The 20,100-nt window shown below is 33.1% G+C and overlaps 1 protein-coding gene across 2 annotated transcripts in view; it reads right to left on the bottom strand.

The window, feature by feature from the left end:
• Positions 1–20,100, bottom strand: part of GRID2 (glutamate ionotropic receptor delta type subunit 2) — a 1,791,455-nt gene that overhangs the window by 1,429,445 nt on the left and 341,910 nt on the right. For both annotated transcript variants that reach the window (XM_031941365.1, XM_031941366.1), the window contains exon 2: positions 2,213–2,368. In XM_031941365.1, coding sequence (XP_031797225.1) covers positions 2,213–2,368 — 156 coding nt within the window. The remainder of the gene's footprint in view (positions 1–2,212; positions 2,369–20,100) is intronic.

Here is a 20,100-nt window from a genome sequence, read left to right as displayed (position 1 = left end):
GTTCCAATGGAGCAGTAATGAACTGAACCAGCTATGCCCAGCAAAAGAACTCTGGGAGATGACTAAGAACCATTACATTGAATTCCCAATCCCTATATTTTTGCCTTCTAGCATTTTGGATTTCCTTCACAGGCTAATTGTACAATATTTCAGAGTCCAATTCTTTTTGTGCAGCAAAATAATGGTTTGGTCATGAATACTTATTGTGTATCTAATTTATACTTTAATATATTTAACATCTACTGGTCATCCTGCCATCTAGGGGAGGGGGTGGGGGAAAGGAGGGGAAAAATTGGAACAAAAGGTTTGGCAATTGTCAATGCTGTAAAATTACCCATATATATAATTTGTAAATAAAAAGCTATTAAAAAAAAAAGAAAACAATATGTCAAATACTGAGTTCTTGCCCTAAAAGTGGATCTTTGGATCTTTGAGTTTGTCAAACATTAGTTTACTATGTTCATTCAATATTGTGTGTTACGTACATAATCTATTTCACTGATCCACCACTCTTAATTCTTAGACAGTTCCTGATTGTTTTCATGATTTTCCTTAATTTCATGAATTTCCTTGATTCCTCATCCTTGGATTACTCAATGAGGCATTCTTTTCAAAAACTTATTTTACTTCAGTCTGAACACAGATTTAAGTGTCTAGTTACTCAGAAGACAGGAGCATAGATAAATAAAACATTCTCTTCATTTATTTCACTTCCACCTGTAATAATTTTAGACAATATTAAGAAAAGGAAAATTACTAGAGGTTGAAAATGTGAAGAAAACATGTTTTATAAAATAAACTGTTTTCTAATTATTATACTCCTCTTTTTAAAAATTTCATTTGCATTAAATACAATTTGGAGTGGATATAAAATGTATATTCAATATAACTTCCTTAAGTAATTTTTACAAATGAAAATGACAGAGATTATATTCCTTTGGAAATTTTCTTTAAAAGTCATCTCATCTTTACAAAACAGATTTTTCCCAATTATCTAAACATATATGGTATTAAAAAAGATTTTCCTGAACTTAACTGTGAAATCACTGGGATGCTCTGATTGATAGCCTTTATTGTTAGGCATAAATACACATCAATCATTTCTATAGATTAGGATTGTATTAAAGTAGAATTTGTTTTCTGAGAACTCAAAGGTAAGACATATGAGATTTTGTTTAAAAAAAAAGACTATTTCACTTATCTTTGTTTATGACATATTTGACTTAGAAATTTTTTTTCAAAAATCCTAATAATATATTTAAAGTTAAAAAATAAGTTCATCACAAATCTTCAGAATTAAAGTTAAAACACCACTATGTATTAACCAAAATTCCCTAGTCTATTTTAAACACATGTATTTAGCATAATCAGCATATGTATGTATATATGTACATATGTGTATGTGTATATATACATATATATGTTTGTGTATCATGTGGGTATGTATATATACATACACACATATATTACATATATGTACATAAATAAGTTTATCAAGAGGCCTATGGCCTATATTTTGCTTTATTTTTCAGGGAGTTAATTGATTATACTAAGAAAAAAAATCATAAATAAACACACATTTTCCATGACCTTCAAATCAACATCTATATTCATATCAAGAAGAATTCTAATATAACACAAAATGAAAATAATTTACATTTCAAATATTTTGTACCTAGAAAAATTGTGTATTTAATCTTTATTTGTAGAAACACTTTAAATGATGAACATTAATTTTCATTGGACAAATAGTAATCACATGTGTATATGCGCATATATAAAACATTTAGATAGCTCAAGGTTGCAAAATTAAATTTTGGTTTAGATATAGAATCCAACAATTCTCTAACAATGGTGAAGTACTTATAATCAGAAGCACATAATGGCAGAAAACTCAAAGAAACCATTCAAGTCAAAGACAAAATACAGAACAATACATCCTCTGCACTTTCAACAAACATCTAGAAGACCATTAAAATTTCTTATTCTTTTCCATTTCAATCAAAAACATGACTTCTCACACCCTAATATGCCAGAAGTTGTTTACATGACTAAACTTTTATAAAATAGCCAGTTTTGAAAAAAAAAATCAACCATATACACAATTAATTGCATTAAAAATTATAGAGATAGCTAAATGTTCTATATAAATCAAATATTTTCATCTTTGGACTTCATTTAAAAGCAATCATGACCTTTGTATGGTCCTTACCTTCTTGAACTGCTTGAAAGGGGTTGTTGCCATCCACAAATGTCACAGAAAATGTGATTTTCTCTGTCTGTAAGATCTCTTCATTCTGGTTGAGATCAGCAACTGCCATGCGAAATACTTCATCATCTTTTTTGGCAGATTCATCAAAAATTGCTCCTGGAAAGAAATGATTACTGCTATTAAAAACAGTATAAATAATCTGTCATGGCCTCTGGAAAGATGCCAAGGTTTCTCTCTTGTACTAGAGAAACTTGCATTCCCACTTATGCAGAATATTTTGTTTATGACAGGAATGAACTCTGTTCTTTGTACAGTAATAGTGTTAGCCTCATTCTACTACAAGTAATGAATAGAACAGCAGCCTGAGATTGCAGAGACAACATTAGGAATACAATGTAATAACCAGGGGACTTTTTTCCACCTTAGATAAAGCTTATACTTCTCCTTTCTGCTATCCTGGAATCTAAAGATTATATATATATATATATATATATATATATATATATATATATATATATATATATATATATATATATTTGTTTGCTTGTTTTTTCTCTAACTATAAAGAAGCATAAGAGATGGGGTAGGGGATAAGTGAGAAGGAGACATCACCAACATATGTCATAAAGGAGACTTCATGTGCTTCTATGCTGTTCTCTCACTAACAGATCTATGGATACAGATGTTTCTTGGCATCAGATTTAAAATAAAATTCTAAACACTTTACTTTCCTCACACAGAACTACCTGGGAGAAAATTGCAGAACTTGTATTTTTAGCTTTCAAATCATCACTTGAGGAGTATCAAACTGTACACAATATCTTTCAAAATATTTGCTTGAAATACACAAGTTTGGTGGGAGAAATTGTTTCTTCACTTCTCCAAAAAGATGATAGATGAAATAAACTTTTGGGACAGACTAGTCGCTCCTCCAGCTCCAAAAGTATGACCCACAAACTCAGAACAGATGAATATTAAGATTTTCTCCATAAAACAGAATTGGTAATTTCAGCTTCAATGGCAGTGCATACTAAACCTGCCTCTTCCATCTAGGTACAGAAAACAAATTGATGTCAAGTAGTACAGAATTGTAGTGATTAAATTAAACTTATTCATTTAAATAACATGCAAAATCCAATATTAAATAGAAAATAGCTTCCAAAAGCAAACTAATTAAGACAACTGAAAAAACAGCACCTATTTCTTAAAGACTTTCACTCCTGCTTAATTCCTTATGTGAAATTCTTCTTAATCTAAAATAGATTACTTCCTCTGAAAATCAGTTTTACCTTTAATATCCTCCATTAAAGTTATTCTTTGTTGTTTTATTGTAGCATATTTTTATCCCTCATCAGACAGCACTGATTTATTTTTAAATACATATTTTTTTTCTTCTCAGTCGAAAGTGGGGAAGGGAAGAAAAAAAAGGGGAAAAAAACCATATTTTTGTAGCAAAGATGCACAGTTAATTTAAACAAAATTTCTGCATTGACCATGTCCAAAAGCCATGCACTTCAAGCTGTATCCTGAGTTGCTTACCTCTTTTGGAGGAGGTATATAGCATGCTTCATCATAGGTCCTCTGAAATTATGTTAATAAACTTTCATTTAAGTGCTTAGTTTATCAAGTATTTCACTAAGTTCAAGCAATACAAAGGAAAGCAAAGATATATCCCTAACCTTGAAACATTAACACTTTAAAGGGTGTCACCATGCAAACAACTAGGTACTTTCAAGATTATGAGTATAATGAAAGATAATCTCAGAGGGAACATACTAACAGTGGGAAAGGGGTGGGAAAGACCTCCCGCAGAAGGCTGGAATTTAAGCTGAGTCTTGAAGAAAGCCAGAGAATCTTAGGAGACAAAGATGAGAAGAGAGAGTATTCCAAGTACAGGGCGCAGCCAATGAAAAGGCATGGAGCTGGCAAAACCAGTAGTCCTTATTCATAGATGACATTGAAAGGAATAAAATGTAACATGACTGAAAAGACAAGAAGTTCTAGGACTTTAAAAGCTAAACCCAAGACACTGATACTAGATACTGGAGGTAATTGGGAGAAACTGGAATTTACTGAATAGGACAGATGACATGGTCAGGATTGTACTTTAAGAACTTCAATCTGTTACTTTAGTAGATGAAATAGAGCGATGAAAGATTTAATGAAGACCAGTTAGAAGTCCATACAACGGTCCAGTCATGAGGTAGTAAGAGTCTCTATAATTTTCACAATTGTATAAGTGAAGAGACAGAAATGAACACAAAAATGTTGTGAATTAGAATGGACAAAAATGATAACAACTTGGGTATATGGATGGAGTGAGGAATGAAAGATAGCAATGAGATTGAGGGGAAAGGAAAGATAAAAGATTCCATTTTGGAAATGCTGAATTTAAGATGTCAACAGTATATTCAATTCTAAATGTTCAGAAGGCATTTAGCAATTCAAGAATGGAGTTCAGACAGAATTAGGAGAACATAGTTCCCAGTAACAGCAATATTGTACAATGAACAACTGTGAATAACTTAGCTATTTCTCAGAAATACACTGATCCAATACATTCCCCAAGGAATGCTATTCACCTCCAGAGGATAAAACCAATGGAATCTGAATGTAGCCTGAATATAATAATATGAATTATATTCATTCTTTCTTTATTCATTTTTAGTTCTAGTTTTCTTCTACAAAATGACTAATATAGAAATGTTTTACATGGTTATATATGTATAACCTATATCAGTTTGCTTACTATAATTAAATGATGGCAGAGCAGAGAGAATGTGGAACTCAATTTAAAAAAAAAAATAAATGTTAAAATTGTATTTATATGCAACTGGGGGAAATAAAATATTTTTTAAATGTGGTTCACCAACAAAGGACAGAACTAGTTATAGATCTTGGAATAATGTGAATAGATATGATAACTGATTGGTCCTGTGGGGATTGATGAAATCATCAAAAAGATAAGTAAAATTGTAGAGACAGAAGAGAAAAGGACCTATGGATAGAATGTTGGGAGACCCTCAAATTGTATGCTTAGCCAAAATGAAGATCCAGCAATGATCTAGGAATAATGAGCCAAATAGGAAAGAAAGTAACCAAGAAACTATACTATGATGAAAACACAGGAAAAATGAGAGTTTAGCAAGTGAAAGTTAGTCTACAATGCTACATAGAGTTCAGGAAGATGGCACCTAAGAAGAGGATACACTTAATTTGACAATTAAGAAACAACTGGTAACTTTGGAGAAAACAGTTTTATTTAAGTAATGGATATCAGAAATCAGAATGCAGAGGGTTTAAAAGAGTGAGAAGAGAGAAAATGGTGGCATTTAGTGAAAATAATTTTCTCCCCTTTTGTGGAATGGAAAGGAACTGGAAACTGAATGGATTCCCATCAGTTAAGTTATGGTATATGAATGTTATAGAATATATTGTTCTATAAGAAATGATCAGCAGGATGAGAAATGAACAGCAGAAAGGGTTGGAGAGAGACTTACATGAATTGATGCAAAGTGAAACAGTAGAACTAAGAGAACATTGTGCACAGCAATAACAAGATTATGTGCTGATCAATTGTGATGGACTTGGATCTTTTCAACAGTGATTCAACGGTGATTCAGGTCAATTTCAATATACTTGTGATGGAGAAAGCCATCTGCATTCAGAAAAAGTACTTTGGGGATTAAATGTGGATAACAACATAATTTTTTCACCTTTTTGTGGTTGGTTGCTTGCTTTTTTTCCCTTTTTTTCCTTTTTTTGATCTGATTTTTTTGTGTGCAGCATGATAAATATGAAAATATATGTAGAAGAATTGTACATATTTAACATATATTGGATTATTTGCTGTCTAGGAGAGGGGGTAAGGGAAGGGAGGGAGAAAAATTTGGAACACAAAGGTTTTTTTGAAAATAAAAATTGATTATTTTAAAAAAAGAAAACATCTTTCTCAAGTTTATATGAAGAGGAAGAGAGATATAGGTCAACTTCTCATCTCAAGAAGCTCATATTCTACTAACACTAGTTAGTGGTGATTGTCAGGTAAAGTTAGGCTCCTCCTTCCCCCCTTCCTTCCTTTTCTTCCTTCTTTCCTTCCTTCCATCCTTCCTTCCTTTCTAATGGAAATGTTTCTAAACAAAAACAGGAAGACATACAGATTCAAAATTAGAGAGTTAAGAATGATAAAAGTATATGTTGTTTATATAATATGAATAGTTTTCATATATGCAGTATATCTATACATGATATTCAGTCAGTTCAAACTAGGGAGGGGTAGGAAGTAGGAAGAGCCAATGATTCTATATCTATGGAATCCTATCTAGTTATTTCTAAAAGACACTGTGATTCTTCTATTGAGGGGTACAGAAGAAGGGACCCAAGAACATTAGATGAAAATTATATCTTTTTGTCACAATATAGTTGTGAGAATTGGTTTAAAACAAAAAGCAAACTTTCTGAGATACTCCTACACAAGAGGGAATAAACATTGATATAGCTTCTTACTACCAAACTCTAGTTACACAAAAAAAGACTATCACACTAAGTAAGGCATAAGTAAATTCATTTATTTATGCAAAGAGTTACTAGTTATCAGAGAACTTATACAGATTAAAATAGGTCAGAAAGTACAGAGGCTAAATTAATATTCCCTACTACATAGAATTAGGTTGTACAATGGAATAGCATCAGGAAGAATTGAGTTTCTATCCAGCTTCAAACACTCCCTAGTTTTGTGACTCTAGGCAACTTACTTCACCTCTGTTTGCCTTAATTTTCTCATTTGTAAAATGAAGATAACAATAGTATGTACCTCCTAGGGTTGATATGAGGATTAAATGAGATAATAATTTTAACTTGGCACTTAGCACAATAACCACACATAGTAAAATCATGTTATGGATGGTGTGAGTGTGTGTGTGTGTGTGTGTGTGTGTTTGTGTGTGTGTGTGTGTGTGTTTAAATTGGAAGAATGAAGATATCATCTAAACCAAGATAAAGGTCCTGATATCCAAATTTCCCTGCAGTCTCTAAGGAAGCAAAATAGAAATCAGAGACATGATAAGTATTGGATTTCCAATGCATATCTGCAAAAGCCTTTTAAAAATGTTTCTGAAGTAAATACCAAAGAGTAGGGGAGCTCAAGATTGTTGAGTAAGAGATTATAATTTTGATTTAGGACCTTAAAACTAACCTCTGAAATAATCTATAAAGCAAACCAGACCAAATTCTAATTGCAAAAGTGAAAAAAGGTCACAGTAAGTAAATTTTTCTAGCAAAAGTAAACTTAGGAAAAGAGACAGGTCTATAATAATAGAGCAGAGTAGTACAGCAGCAGCAGAATAACAGGCAGAAGAGACATCAAGTTTCAGTGGTAAATAACAGTAGTGGGATGGTAAGGATACTGAGTACTAAAACAGAAAAGGATCCCACAAGACTTCTGAGCTCATACTAGGAGGAGGAATAAATGACACCTTATATCTCTACTGCCCATTACCCAATTCTCATTCACTGAGCAAGAAGCCAAAACTAAGAGCAATCATCAGTTCAGTTGCTGTAAAAGAAGAACATCGTAGTAGGTTAACAGTGACTAAGTCCAGCAATAGTTTATGGAAACACAATGACACACAAGGAAACAAATTACATCAGGAATTTGCAGGAAGAGAGGATAGTGTGAACAAACTTCTTTCTAGATCATACCACTTAGAGTCCTCTAAACTGAATTTTAAAAGTAGCAGATGGACATAAATAATAGGAGATCAGACCAGACTCACTCCTCAACATTGAGCAGATGCTGAAACTCACACATAAAGTCTAAAGTCAAGAATTAATGGGGGGAAATGAACAGAGAAATAATGAGAAAGAAAGAGAGAGGGAGAGAGAAAAAGAGAGAGGGAAAAGGAAAAAGAGAAGAGAGAGAAAGAGAGAAAGGAAGAGAGCAGAAAAATACAAACAAACAAACAAAATTTACTACATTGTATGAAGTGAAAAACTGAACACTGACAAAGCTTATGTACTTTGAAAGGTTTGGAAAGATGTTAATTTCTTTTTTCTCCATTTTTAAAATTCTTTTTTTTAAAGCTTTTTATTTTTAAAACATATGCATAATTTTCAACATTCACCCTTGCAAAACCTTTTGTTCCAAATTTTTTTTCCTCTCCCTTACCCTCATCCCCTCTCCTAGATGCCAATAATCCAATATATGTTAAACGTGCAATTCTTCTATACATATTTCCACAATTATCATGCTACACAAGAAAAATCAGATCCAAAAGGGGGAAAAAATGAGAAAGAAAACAAAATACAAGCAAACAACAGCAAAAAGAGTGAAAATTCTTTGTTGTGGTCTACATTAAGTTCCCACTGTCCTCTCTCTGGGTGCAATTGGCTTTCTTCAACACAAGACCATTGGAACTGGTCTGAATCAGAGCCATGTTTATCAGAACTGATCATTGTATAATCTTGCTGTTGCCATATATAATGATCTCCTGGTTCTGCTCTTTTTACTTAGCATTATCAGTTCATGTAAGTCTCTCCAGACCTCTCTGAAATCATCCTGCTCATCATTTCTTATAGAAAAATAATATTCCATAATATTTATATAGCATAACTTATTTAGACATTCTTTAACTGATGGGCATTCACTCAGTTTCCAGTTCTTGCCACTACAAAAAGGGTTGCCACAAACATTTTTGTACATGTGGGTTCCTTTCTCTCTTTTAAGATCTCTTTAGGATACAAATCCAGTAGAAACACTGCACAGTTTGATAGTCTTTTGTGTATATTTCCATCTTACTCTGTGTTATGGTTCAGAACTCTGAACTTGAAACAAGTATTCTTACAAGGTACTAAGTGGAATTAATGAGACAATGGTTATCTAGTTTAGCATAGTGCTTAATAGTTCTTAAGTTCAGTATGATTGATTTAATCTTACAAAAAATAATGGTTTCCTAGTGATATAATGACTGGTTTATACTCAGTGTAGAGCATATAAGCCAAGCTCTCAGAGCCAAGGAGAGAGATTCAATTCCATCTTTGGTCAGGCTCCTGCTGGCTGGCCTAGTCTCCTGCACTTCCCTTTTGAAACCAAGACTCTGGAAGGCCTTTAAGAGAGCTAGCTGAAGCCCCAATCTAGGAGACAAGACTTTGAAAGAGATAATAAAAGATTTGAACTTTAACACCTGGCTATTCTTGTGGTGATTACTCTATTGAAACAAAGGCTGCCCAGAGACTTCCAGAAAACCTAATAAGGAACATTACAACGCTGCAGAATGGTTGGATCAATTCACAACTCCACCAGCAATGTATTTGTATCTCAGTCTTCCCACATTCCTTCCAACATTCATCATTATCTTTTCCTGCCATTTTAGAAAATCTGAGGTGGTACCTCAGAATTGTCTTGATTTGCATTTCTCTCATCAGTAATGATTTAGAGCACCTGATAAAGGAAGTTCTTATGGTCAAACAAGAAATAGTGAGCATTATGGGATATAAAATGGATAATCTTCATTATATTAAATTAAAACATTTTACACAAACAAAACCAATGAAACTAATATCAGAAAGAAAACAGAAAACCGGGGGGGGGGGAAATTTTTATACTAAGTGTCTCTGACAAAGGCCTCATTTTCCAAATATATAGAGAAGTAAATCAAATAAATAAGAATACAAGGCATTCTCCCAATTGATGAATGGTCAAAGAATATAAACAGACAGCTGAAGAATTGAAAGCTATCTATAATCATATGTTTAATGCTCTGGTTAGCTTTCTGGAGGTCTCGGGACCAGAAATAATCTGCAGAAATAATCACCCCAAGAATAATCAGAGATAAAGTCCAAAGTCTTTATTATCTCCTTCACAGTCTTTCTCCTTTGCCTGAGGCTGGACTAGCTTTCTGGAGATTCTCTGGAATGGGTCGTGGTTTCAGTGGAGGAATGCAGGAAGCAGGAGAGCCACCAGAAGCCAACTTCTCTTTCAAAGTGTAGGAGGCAGGAGAGCCACCACAAGGATCTTTATCTTCCAAGTCTGTTTTATGCCCAGATCTCTTAGTTTATATACTTTATTACAACTACATCAATTGTAGAACTATTACATCACCATGCTAAATACCAAGTATACATAAACTAGATAACCATTGTCTTATCAATTCCACTGAGTTAACACCTTGTAAGAAACCTTGTTTCAAGTACATTTCTCCAGAATTCTGGCCCATTACAATATGAAAAATGCTCTAAATCACTATTGATTAGAGAAATTAAAATCAAAAATATTCTGAAATATTGCCTCACACCTATCAATAATATAATAGAATGATAAAATAGAAAAGAAAAATGATGAATATTGAAGGGGATGTGTGAAAATAGGGACACTAACATACTGTTGGTAAAATTGTGATCTAAGCATTCTGGAGAACAATTTGAAACTATGCCTAAAGAACGATAAAACTTTATACCCTTTGATCCAGCAATACACTACTTGTTCTATATCCCAAAGTGATTTTTTTAAGATAGCAAAGGACCTCATATATACAAATACATTTACAATGGTTCTTTTTGTGGTACCAAAGAATTGAAAATTGAGAAGATGCTTATCTGTAGGGTTCTGGTTGGTTTTCTGGAGGTCTTGGAATAGCCTTTGTTTCAGCAGAATAATCACCATGAGAATAGCCAGGGATAAAGTCCAAATTCTTTATTGTCTCCTTCAAAGTCTAGTTTCCTTGCCTGGGACCCGGCTAGCTTTTGTGAGATCCTCTGGAATGTGTCTTGGTTTCTGTGGGAAAGTCAGGAAGACCACCACCACAGTCTCTGTCTTGAAGTCTGTCTCAGTCTGAGAGCTTGTGCTTCAGCCTCCAATCTTCTGTCTGGCTCTGTCTTGAGCCCTTTTGGAGTCTGTCTCTGGCCCAGACAGGCCTTGGTCTCAGTGGAGAAGTGGAGGACATGTCTGCCATCAGGGTGGTGTGAGATGGAATGAATGAATTTGGCTGAGTTTGTCCCAACTTACATACTTTATTATAATTACATTATCATAGGTTTGAATCTTGTAGATTAACACCTATTCTGTATATTTTATATAGGTGTTAATCTTATAGAACTATATTAAGTTCTAAGTACTATATTAAGTACTAAATACATATACTGAACTAGAGAACTATTAATCACCATGCTAAACTAGATAACCATTATATTTTCAGTTCCACTGAGTTAGCACCTTGTAAGAATCTTTGTTTCAAGTACATAACACTTATCCTTTGGGAGAAGGCTGAACTAGTTATAGTACATAGTTGTAATAAAAATTCTATTGTGCTATTAGAAATGTTGAGCAAGATGCTTTCAGAAAAACCTGGAGTTACATAAAATTATGCCAGGTGAAGTAAGCAGAATCAGGTGCACATTTTGCTTGGTAACAGCAATGTTATATAATAATCAACTTTTCAGTAATACAATAAGTTAAGACAATTCTGAAGAATTTATGGTTAAAAATTCTAATCAATTCCAGAGAAAAAACTGAAATTTGAATACAAATCAAAGAATGCTTTTTTAAATTTTATTTTTCTTGGGCATTTTTTGGGTTTGTTTTGTTTCACAGCATAAATGGAACTATATTTTACATGAATGCACACATATAACCCATATTAATATGTTTGCCTTCTTAAGGATTTAAGGAAAGGAGAGAAAGGAGAGGAATGTGGGATACAATAGTATTTCAAATGAATGGAAAAATGTTTTTATGTGTAATTAGAAAAATTACAAAATAATAATTGCACTGCACATCAAGAATCAATATAATAAAGCCAAAAATGGAGGGGGGAAGAAAATATGAATTTGTTAGAAAATTTTGTTAGGAAAAAAAGTGACCTGGAGAAGAGATTAAGATGATTTAAGAATAAATAAACTACATTTGATCCACAAATAAAAAAGTGCCTGGAAATCAGGTTATAGAATTTTTTTTAAATTACAAATCAAAATTGTCTCAATTTCTGGGGAAGGCATAATGAAAATTGAAATAACTTACCCATCATCTCCTGAAAGAAATCTCAAAGTTAAAAAAAATAAAACCTCACATTTTTAAATTAAAAATCCAGAAATTCCAAATCAAGGAAAAATAAATTAAGCAATCAGAAAGTGGGAACTTAAATATAATGTAGCAAACAACAGGATCATACAAGATTTAGCAGGTAGCATATTATAAAGGAGTCAGAGACTTGTAATGTGATTATCCAAAAGCACATAGACTCTATGATTAAAGCCAAGAATAACCAATTTAGCAAAACTGTGTATAATCCTATGAAATGATGAAATAAGAGAACTTTCAATGTTCTTTATGAAAAACACAGAATAGAATAGAACTGGATAGACTATCTGACATTCAAACACAAGACTCAAGACAATTAAAATGCAAACATGAGTTAGAAAACCATTTACATTCCATATATTTACATTCCATATCAATATATGATACATGTAACCTCTCGAAACCTTGTCATCATTAAGGTTGTTGAAAAGGGAATAGCTAGAGGAAATGAGTGTGATTTTATTATGTTATTATCATTATGTTAATATGTCCTAACATATGCTGAAGTGATCACAAATAGAAGATGGGAAGGTTGAGAAAGAAGGATGTATTAGAAAAGGGGAAACAGGAAAAGAAAGGGAGAAATTATTTTACATAAATGGAATGCACAAAAATGAATTTATATATTGAATAAAAGGGTGACTGGAGGAACAGTTAACACTTGAGCTTCAGTCAACTAAAATGTTTCATTTTTTAAAGAGAAGAAAGGGAAATTAATAAAATAAAACATAACTAAGGTGAATTTTCAGTGAGCAGAAAAATACAAATATATTTCAAAAAAAATTGATTTTTAACTTGATTACATTCTATCCAATGGTAATTGAAGTAAAAACATTAAATTATACAATACCCAAATTAACAAAAGTATAATCACCCAATCACAGAATATAAAATTGAGAAAGTCAGATATTCCCTAAAAATGAAAAAAAAAACCTAGTCCAATAGTGTTATACATGAATAATATAAAAATTAATGTTACCAAAATAATCCTTTAAAAAAAGAAAAATAATCTATTAATCTTTTGAAGGAAAAACGGGTCTTGCTTTCCAAGTTAGAGAGGAATAGGTCAAGGAAAGCTTTATAAAGAACAGTATAACTGAGTGTTATTTCAAAATGTATATATAACAAATTAGCAGGTTCCAATAGTATAGCCAAAATATTTTCACTGTTACCCAGTTAGTTTTATGTCGATGCAAAGATGACTCAACATTAGGAAAACAATTTACATAATTAATAATATAATGTAAATTCTGGGCTAGTTCCCTGGAGACTTCAGGATCAGACAAAGTCAGAATAAGCAAAAGTCCTTGGTCTTTAGGGGGAGAAGTGAAGGAGATGGATAAAACTGCCACAAGCTTTCCATCAACCTCCCTTCTCCTGGTTCTGCTGCAAAGTGAGTCTGGCTCGTCTTACACCACCCTCGAATCCTTCCTATGATTATCTGTATATACCAAAACATCAGCCCAGCACAGAACAGTGAGTAGGGCCATTCTTCCAAACATATACTAATACTCATTGTCCAATCGGTAATTAGCCTTAAGTGCTTGGTTGTCTGATTCAAGCATATATTTTAATAGTTTCAGCCTTTTATAATATAAAAATTAAAAAAAAAACATTATTACATCAATTAAATGCAGCAAAATTGACAAAGATCATCATTCACTTATGTTAAATAACCTAAAACATGGTTATTGAAAGATACTCCTTTATTATGATTTATTTTAATTCACTTCAACAAACATTTAAGCAATTTCTGTATTTAAGACATTGTTTTTATTGACAAAAAGAAAACTTCCCTTCCCTTCAAGGAGTATTTAATGAATAGTACAAAAATATGTACAATAAGTACATACTAATTTGGTGGTAAATAAAAATTGGGAGAGGAAAAAAGTCCTTTTATAGGAAGTAGTGGCCAAAACTTGAAGGGAGCTAAAACTAGACATGTCTTTTGTTATGTATCTTTGATGGTGTACCTTCTAAATTGGAAAGATCAAGACAGAGAATCTTCCATACATCAATAGCCTTTTGTAAAGAAGTAGAAGGTAGAACATATGTGCCCCAAATAGCAAGGAGACGCAATCACTATAGAGAAATGAATGGGTGGCACAGTGATGAGATCTTTCAATAGCAACCAGAAGAATTGTAGTTTTATGAATGAGTTACTGAGGTTTGTTGTTGTTTTTAAGAAAAGGAAAGATATGATCAACTTTATGTTTTAAGACAACAAGTTGTGTGGAAGAGAAATAGAAGAAGGGAGAGATTAGCATCAGAGAAAGACTCATGTACTCAAAATTAGTACAGTGAGAGGTGATGAGGGCTGAACTGGAATAATATCTTTGAAAGATGAAAAAAGGGGATAAAAGCAAAAGATTTTGTAAATTTAGGACATATACACATATATAGACACACATAAAATATATATGTTAGTAGCCCTTTCTTTTGGATACAGTACTCTGATGGCATCCAAAAACTGTTCTCTTTTAATTCTTTTCTGACTTATCTGACTATTCCTCCTCAGCATGCTTTTACCCCCTGTAAAGGGGTCCTGAAACTACAGCCCGTGGGCCAGATGCAGCAGCTGAGGATGTTTATCCCCCTCACCCAGGGCTATGAAATGTCTTTATTTAAAGGCTCACATAACATAGTTTTTGTTTTGACTATAGTCCGGCCCTCCAACAATCTGAGGGACAGTGACCTAGCTCCCTATTTAAAAAGTTTATCATCTTATATACATTTAGTTGTGTGACTCTGGGCACATCACTTAACCTCTAAAATGGGGATACTAACAGCACCTCTTTCACATGATTATTATAAGATTCAGATGGGATCTTTTTCAAATGATTCTTCCCTCCAGTATTTTTCACCTTAATACCTTTTATATATTTTATGTTCTAGCCAAACTGAAGAATTGGCTGTTCTCTAAGCTTCTTACAGCATGTCCTGACTCTCTGCAATTCAGTTTCATGGATCACATGCCTGGAGTGTACTCTCTCCCATTTCTGATTTTCAGAATCCCAGAATCCTTGGTTTTTTAAAAGGTTAGTTCAGAAGTTACTTCCTTTGCTTATCTTTCTTTGATCTCTTTCTCTCAGTGAATATATTGTCTCCCTTATGTTTTCCTAGAAGCCTTGTGTAACCACATGTTTAGAATAGTAAATGAATGCATGTAAGGTTCAAGAACATCAGTACATTTATTTTCCTAAAAGGACCAAAAAAAAGGGATAAAACTAATATTTTGTTCTGTTTCAACCAAATGCTGGAAATAAGACATAAGAAAATATTTTAAATCAAAATCTATATATTAGCAGGGCTCTAGAATTCCAATGTAGTCTCCCACTCTGATGAAGTAAAATTTAGACTATTCTATTGGTAACATAGTCTCTGTGACTTCAACCACAAAATTCCATTTAATGCAATTTTGTAAGGACCAAACCTCCCAGAAAAAAATGCTTCAAGGAAAGCCTCTTCACTTAACCAAACTGAATAAAGTTGATCATTTAAAAAAAAAAAAAGAAAGAAAGAAAAAAATTGAACATGTTTGTTTTCTCTTGACTCTAGGGGAAAATTACTTCAATGATTCATTAACAGAATACATATAAATGTGTGTGTGTGTATATGTATGTGTGTGTGTATATATATATATGATATATATGATATGGGCATAAAGGATGATACCATAAACAGATTAGGAGAGCAAGGGATACTTTACCCATTAGATCTAAAGAAAAGAAGACTGACAATGACAAAAGTAGATACAAATTGCCATTATCAAACTGAATGATAATTTCCCTATTTAACAATTTAAATTTGTACTTAAGCCATGAAATACAATTTGCATGTTTATGTGCATATACATCTATCCATACAGAAATTCTGGTGAGGTTTTTTCTTTTGTTTAATTTTTTAGTGGTTATATAGTTATTAGATAATCTATATCAAATGAAAGTAGATAGGCATGTACAAAAGGTCTGTGCCACTGATAAGTTACATTTAACACAACTTAGAGAGGGTATAAAAGAGCCAAGTAAGATAAACAATAGCAACAAATGCTCCCTTCTGTTAAATAGAATAACAGACCCTTAGAGTTGGATGGGATATTACAAACCTGTCCCTTTACAAAAATCCCTTCAGCACTCTGCTCAAAGACCTCCAAGAAAGAGTATTTCACTGCCTCCTAAGACTTTCCATTGAACTTTTATACAAGTAGGAAAATTCTAATAATTTTCTAAATATGTGTTTCAGGTATAAGAAGACAACATTCATGCCCTTACTTAGTCTTCTCCTAGCTAGAAGCAATTTCATGAAATGTAAGCATTACAGTAAGCATTTCAGTCTATTGACTGAAAGTCCAGATGTGAGAAGAAAATTAGTGAAGTTGTAAAGTAAACAGCAAATGCTATGTGTTTGTGGCTGGGTGGAGGGGAAGAAGGGGGCATCAAGGCAGATAATACAGTTCATAAGCCATTAAGTAAGAAGACTGCCTTAACTGAGGTATCATTTTGATAACTATAGGAAAAATAGGAATGTAGAAACTGTTGATAGTCTTGAGAACTAAGAATGGTTCTATGATATAGCTTAAATAAAATCGTCAGAGATTCCCAAAATCACAGAAGTGGAGTAAAGTAAGAAACTTCAACCTGTGCTTGATGAGGAATATACTTGATAATATCTATGACAAGTAGTTTTCTGAACTCTACTTTGATATTGTCAGGAACAGGGAACCTAGTGACTATCAAGAACAGAATAAAAATAGATAATAAGTAGTTTTTATTCAAGATAATTAAGATGATAAGAGGAAAACTAGTTCTACTTGTTGAATTCAAAAAGAAAATAAAGATTTGGGTTCTAAAAAAAGTTATAGAGGTGATTGCAAAGGAACTGTAGAAATAGAGAATTGCAAATGTTTTCTTGATTTTTGAAAATAGGAAAAAAATCATCAAACTATAAACAAGTAAGTTAACATTGATTCCTAAGCAAAATTTAGAATAGATTATAAGTAAGATGGTCAGTGAATATCTGGAAAAGCAAGTATTGATTACAAAGAAGTATCATGTCTCTATAAAGATTACTAAATGAGTAGATGGGGATAATGCTGTAGATATAGTTTCCCAAGATTGAAACAAAATATTTAATAAAGTGTATTTTTTAATTATAGCCTTTTATTTACAAGATATATGCATGGGTAATTTTTCAGCATTGACAATTGCAAAACCTTTTGTTCCAGTTTTCCCCTCTTTCCCCTCACCTCCTCCTCCATATGGCAGGTAGACCAATACATGTTAAATGTTAAAGTATATGTTAAATACAATGTATGTATACATATCCACACAATTATTTCATTGCACAAGAAGAATTGGACTTTGAAATAATGTACAATTAACCTGTGAAGGAAATAAAAAATGCAGGCAGACAAAAATAGAGATGTGGTGTACTCTTCTTTTTTTGTATAATATAATCATTCTCTCTGGGAGCAGGTTTCTTGGGGAGGTTTTCAGAAGCAGCCTTAGGTTCCATTCCAAGTAATAGTCACTTCAAATACAGCCAGGTGTTAAAAGCTCAGATCTTTTATTGCTTCCTCCAAAATAGCCCGGTTAGTTTTCTTGGTGGTCTTTCTCCCTCCTTGGTTCCAAGAGCTCTTGCAGCTTCTCTGCCAGCTTTTCTAGCTTCTGCCTCTAGCTCAATTCTGACTTGTGGCTTCTCAATCTCCAACTGATGCTCCCTTCTCAGTCTTTTCAACTCCGACGCAATCTCCTCCACTCACTCACTAACTGACTGAAGCTCTAAGAGCTTCTTATATATGATCTCTTAAAGGTATGAACCCAAAGGTTGACTCCTCCTCTGAGAGTGGGATTGTGGGAGGTGTGAATTCACAAAGTTACAAAGTTTTATGTATCTCCCATACTTGTGAACTCCAATGTGTGAGTCAATGTGTGAATTCTCAAAGGTGTAAACCCAAGCATTGTTTCTATCAACTCTAATGACTTAATACTTGTAAGGATTTGCTCTAATGTGTGAACCAATAAGCATTTTATCAATTCCATTGAGTTAACACTAGGATTCTAACATAGAGGGATAAGGAATGCTATGTTGTAATGTTCTCTTCTCTAAAATATAATCTTTCTTTGGGAGCAGGTTTCTTGGGGAGCTTCTGGGAGCAGCCTTCCTTTCAGTTCAAAATAATCACCTCAAATGCAGCCAGGAATTAAAGTTCAAATCCTTTATTATCTCTTTCAAAATAGCCCCATTAGCTTTCTTAGAGGCTTATCGCTCTCCTTGGTTAAGAGCTCTTGCTGCTAGTCCTTTGTGTCTTCTAGCTTCAGCCTCTAGAGCTCCCGATGTCTCCAGCCAGCACAAAGGTGGAAATTGGAATGAAATCTGACTCTGCTTCTCATAGAGTGGGTTTGTGGATTTCTGACTTGTGAATCTCCCAAACTCCCCAGTGGGCTTGTCCTTTAGTGGACTCTTCCTTATATGTGTTCTCTTAAAGGTGTGAACTCTAATGTGTGAACTCTCTTAAAGGTGTGAACTCAAAAGGTATGAACTAAGTACATAAGCATTGTATCTATCAATTCCAGTGACTTAGCACCTTGTTTCAAGTTCTGGCCCATAACACTATGTAGTGGTTCACACGCATTTCCCAGAATTCTTTCCCTGGGTATAGCTGGTTCTACTCATTACTGAAAAATTGGTAATAAAGTGTATTTAAAAAAACTGATTTGTGGACTAGACAAAAATTATATTTAAATGATTTCAGAATTATTAGAATGCCTTCATTCAAGGAATACTTATTAATGGCTCATGTTAACTGGAAGGGAAACTTCCTATGAAATGTCCAGCGGATTTTCAATGAACCATTTTCTGTGGGAAATTTTTCAATAATAAAGTAATAAATGACATTGTTATCAAATCTATAGGTATTTCACATAAGAGGGAGAACTAATGTGGGATTAACAGTATAAAATAATTTGAAAATTGAATTTAATAAAATTAAGTTTAACAGACATAAATACAAAGTTTCCTATTTAGATTAAAGGAAAATGGACTTCACAAATTCAACATGGGCAAGAGTAAACAGCAGTCTTTCTGAAGAAAACATTCTAGGGTTTTAGTGATCTGTGAGCTCAGTATGAGTGAAAAGTATGATGTCACAATCCCCACTGCTACATTACTAAGAAATATCTCAATTACTACTTGCTGTATTCATTTTAGTGAAGATTTTTTTTTCTGGTATGATTTGTGCTAGAGTTTGATCCCTTTCAATTCTGAAATTCTGAAATCAGTTTCTTTCTTGGGCAGCCCTTACAACAGGGCTTTCATTGAGATCAGTCTTTCTATGAATCCAAACTACTGACCCTAGCTCTACTTTTATAAGACAAAAGAACTAGTCTGTCCTCTGGAGCCAAACCAAACAAGTCCATCTGCATGAGAGTTCTTCAGATGTCTAAAGATAGTTGTCATGTTCCTCTTATGTTTTCTCTCGTTTAAACTGTTCCAGTTCATAGAAATGATTTACTTAGCTCAGGAAGTTGAGAGAGAAAGAAAAAAAAAAAAGCAAAGCCTACTGCCTTGGGGCAATTTATTGCTCACAGTAGGATTTACATATCTGTAGCACTATTCAAAATTGTTAAATCATCATCTTTTCTTACTGTTTTAGATACTTCTACTCACAAGTGGGTTTTTTCCCCTTTAATTCTACTGGTGTACTGTGCATACACATTAGCTGCACTGTGTACAAATATCCAAATCAAGGAATCTATACTTCTTGGCAATTATATATGGAATTCCCATTACTGTCAGTGGAAATAATACATGCATT

The sequence above is a fragment of the Sarcophilus harrisii genome, chromosome 6 (genome assembly GCF_902635505.1).
Source record: "Sarcophilus harrisii chromosome 6, mSarHar1.11, whole genome shotgun sequence".
NCBI classification, from domain to species: Eukaryota; Metazoa; Chordata; class Mammalia; order Dasyuromorphia; family Dasyuridae; genus Sarcophilus; species Sarcophilus harrisii.
This window is presented reverse-complemented; position numbering and strand designations above follow the sequence as displayed.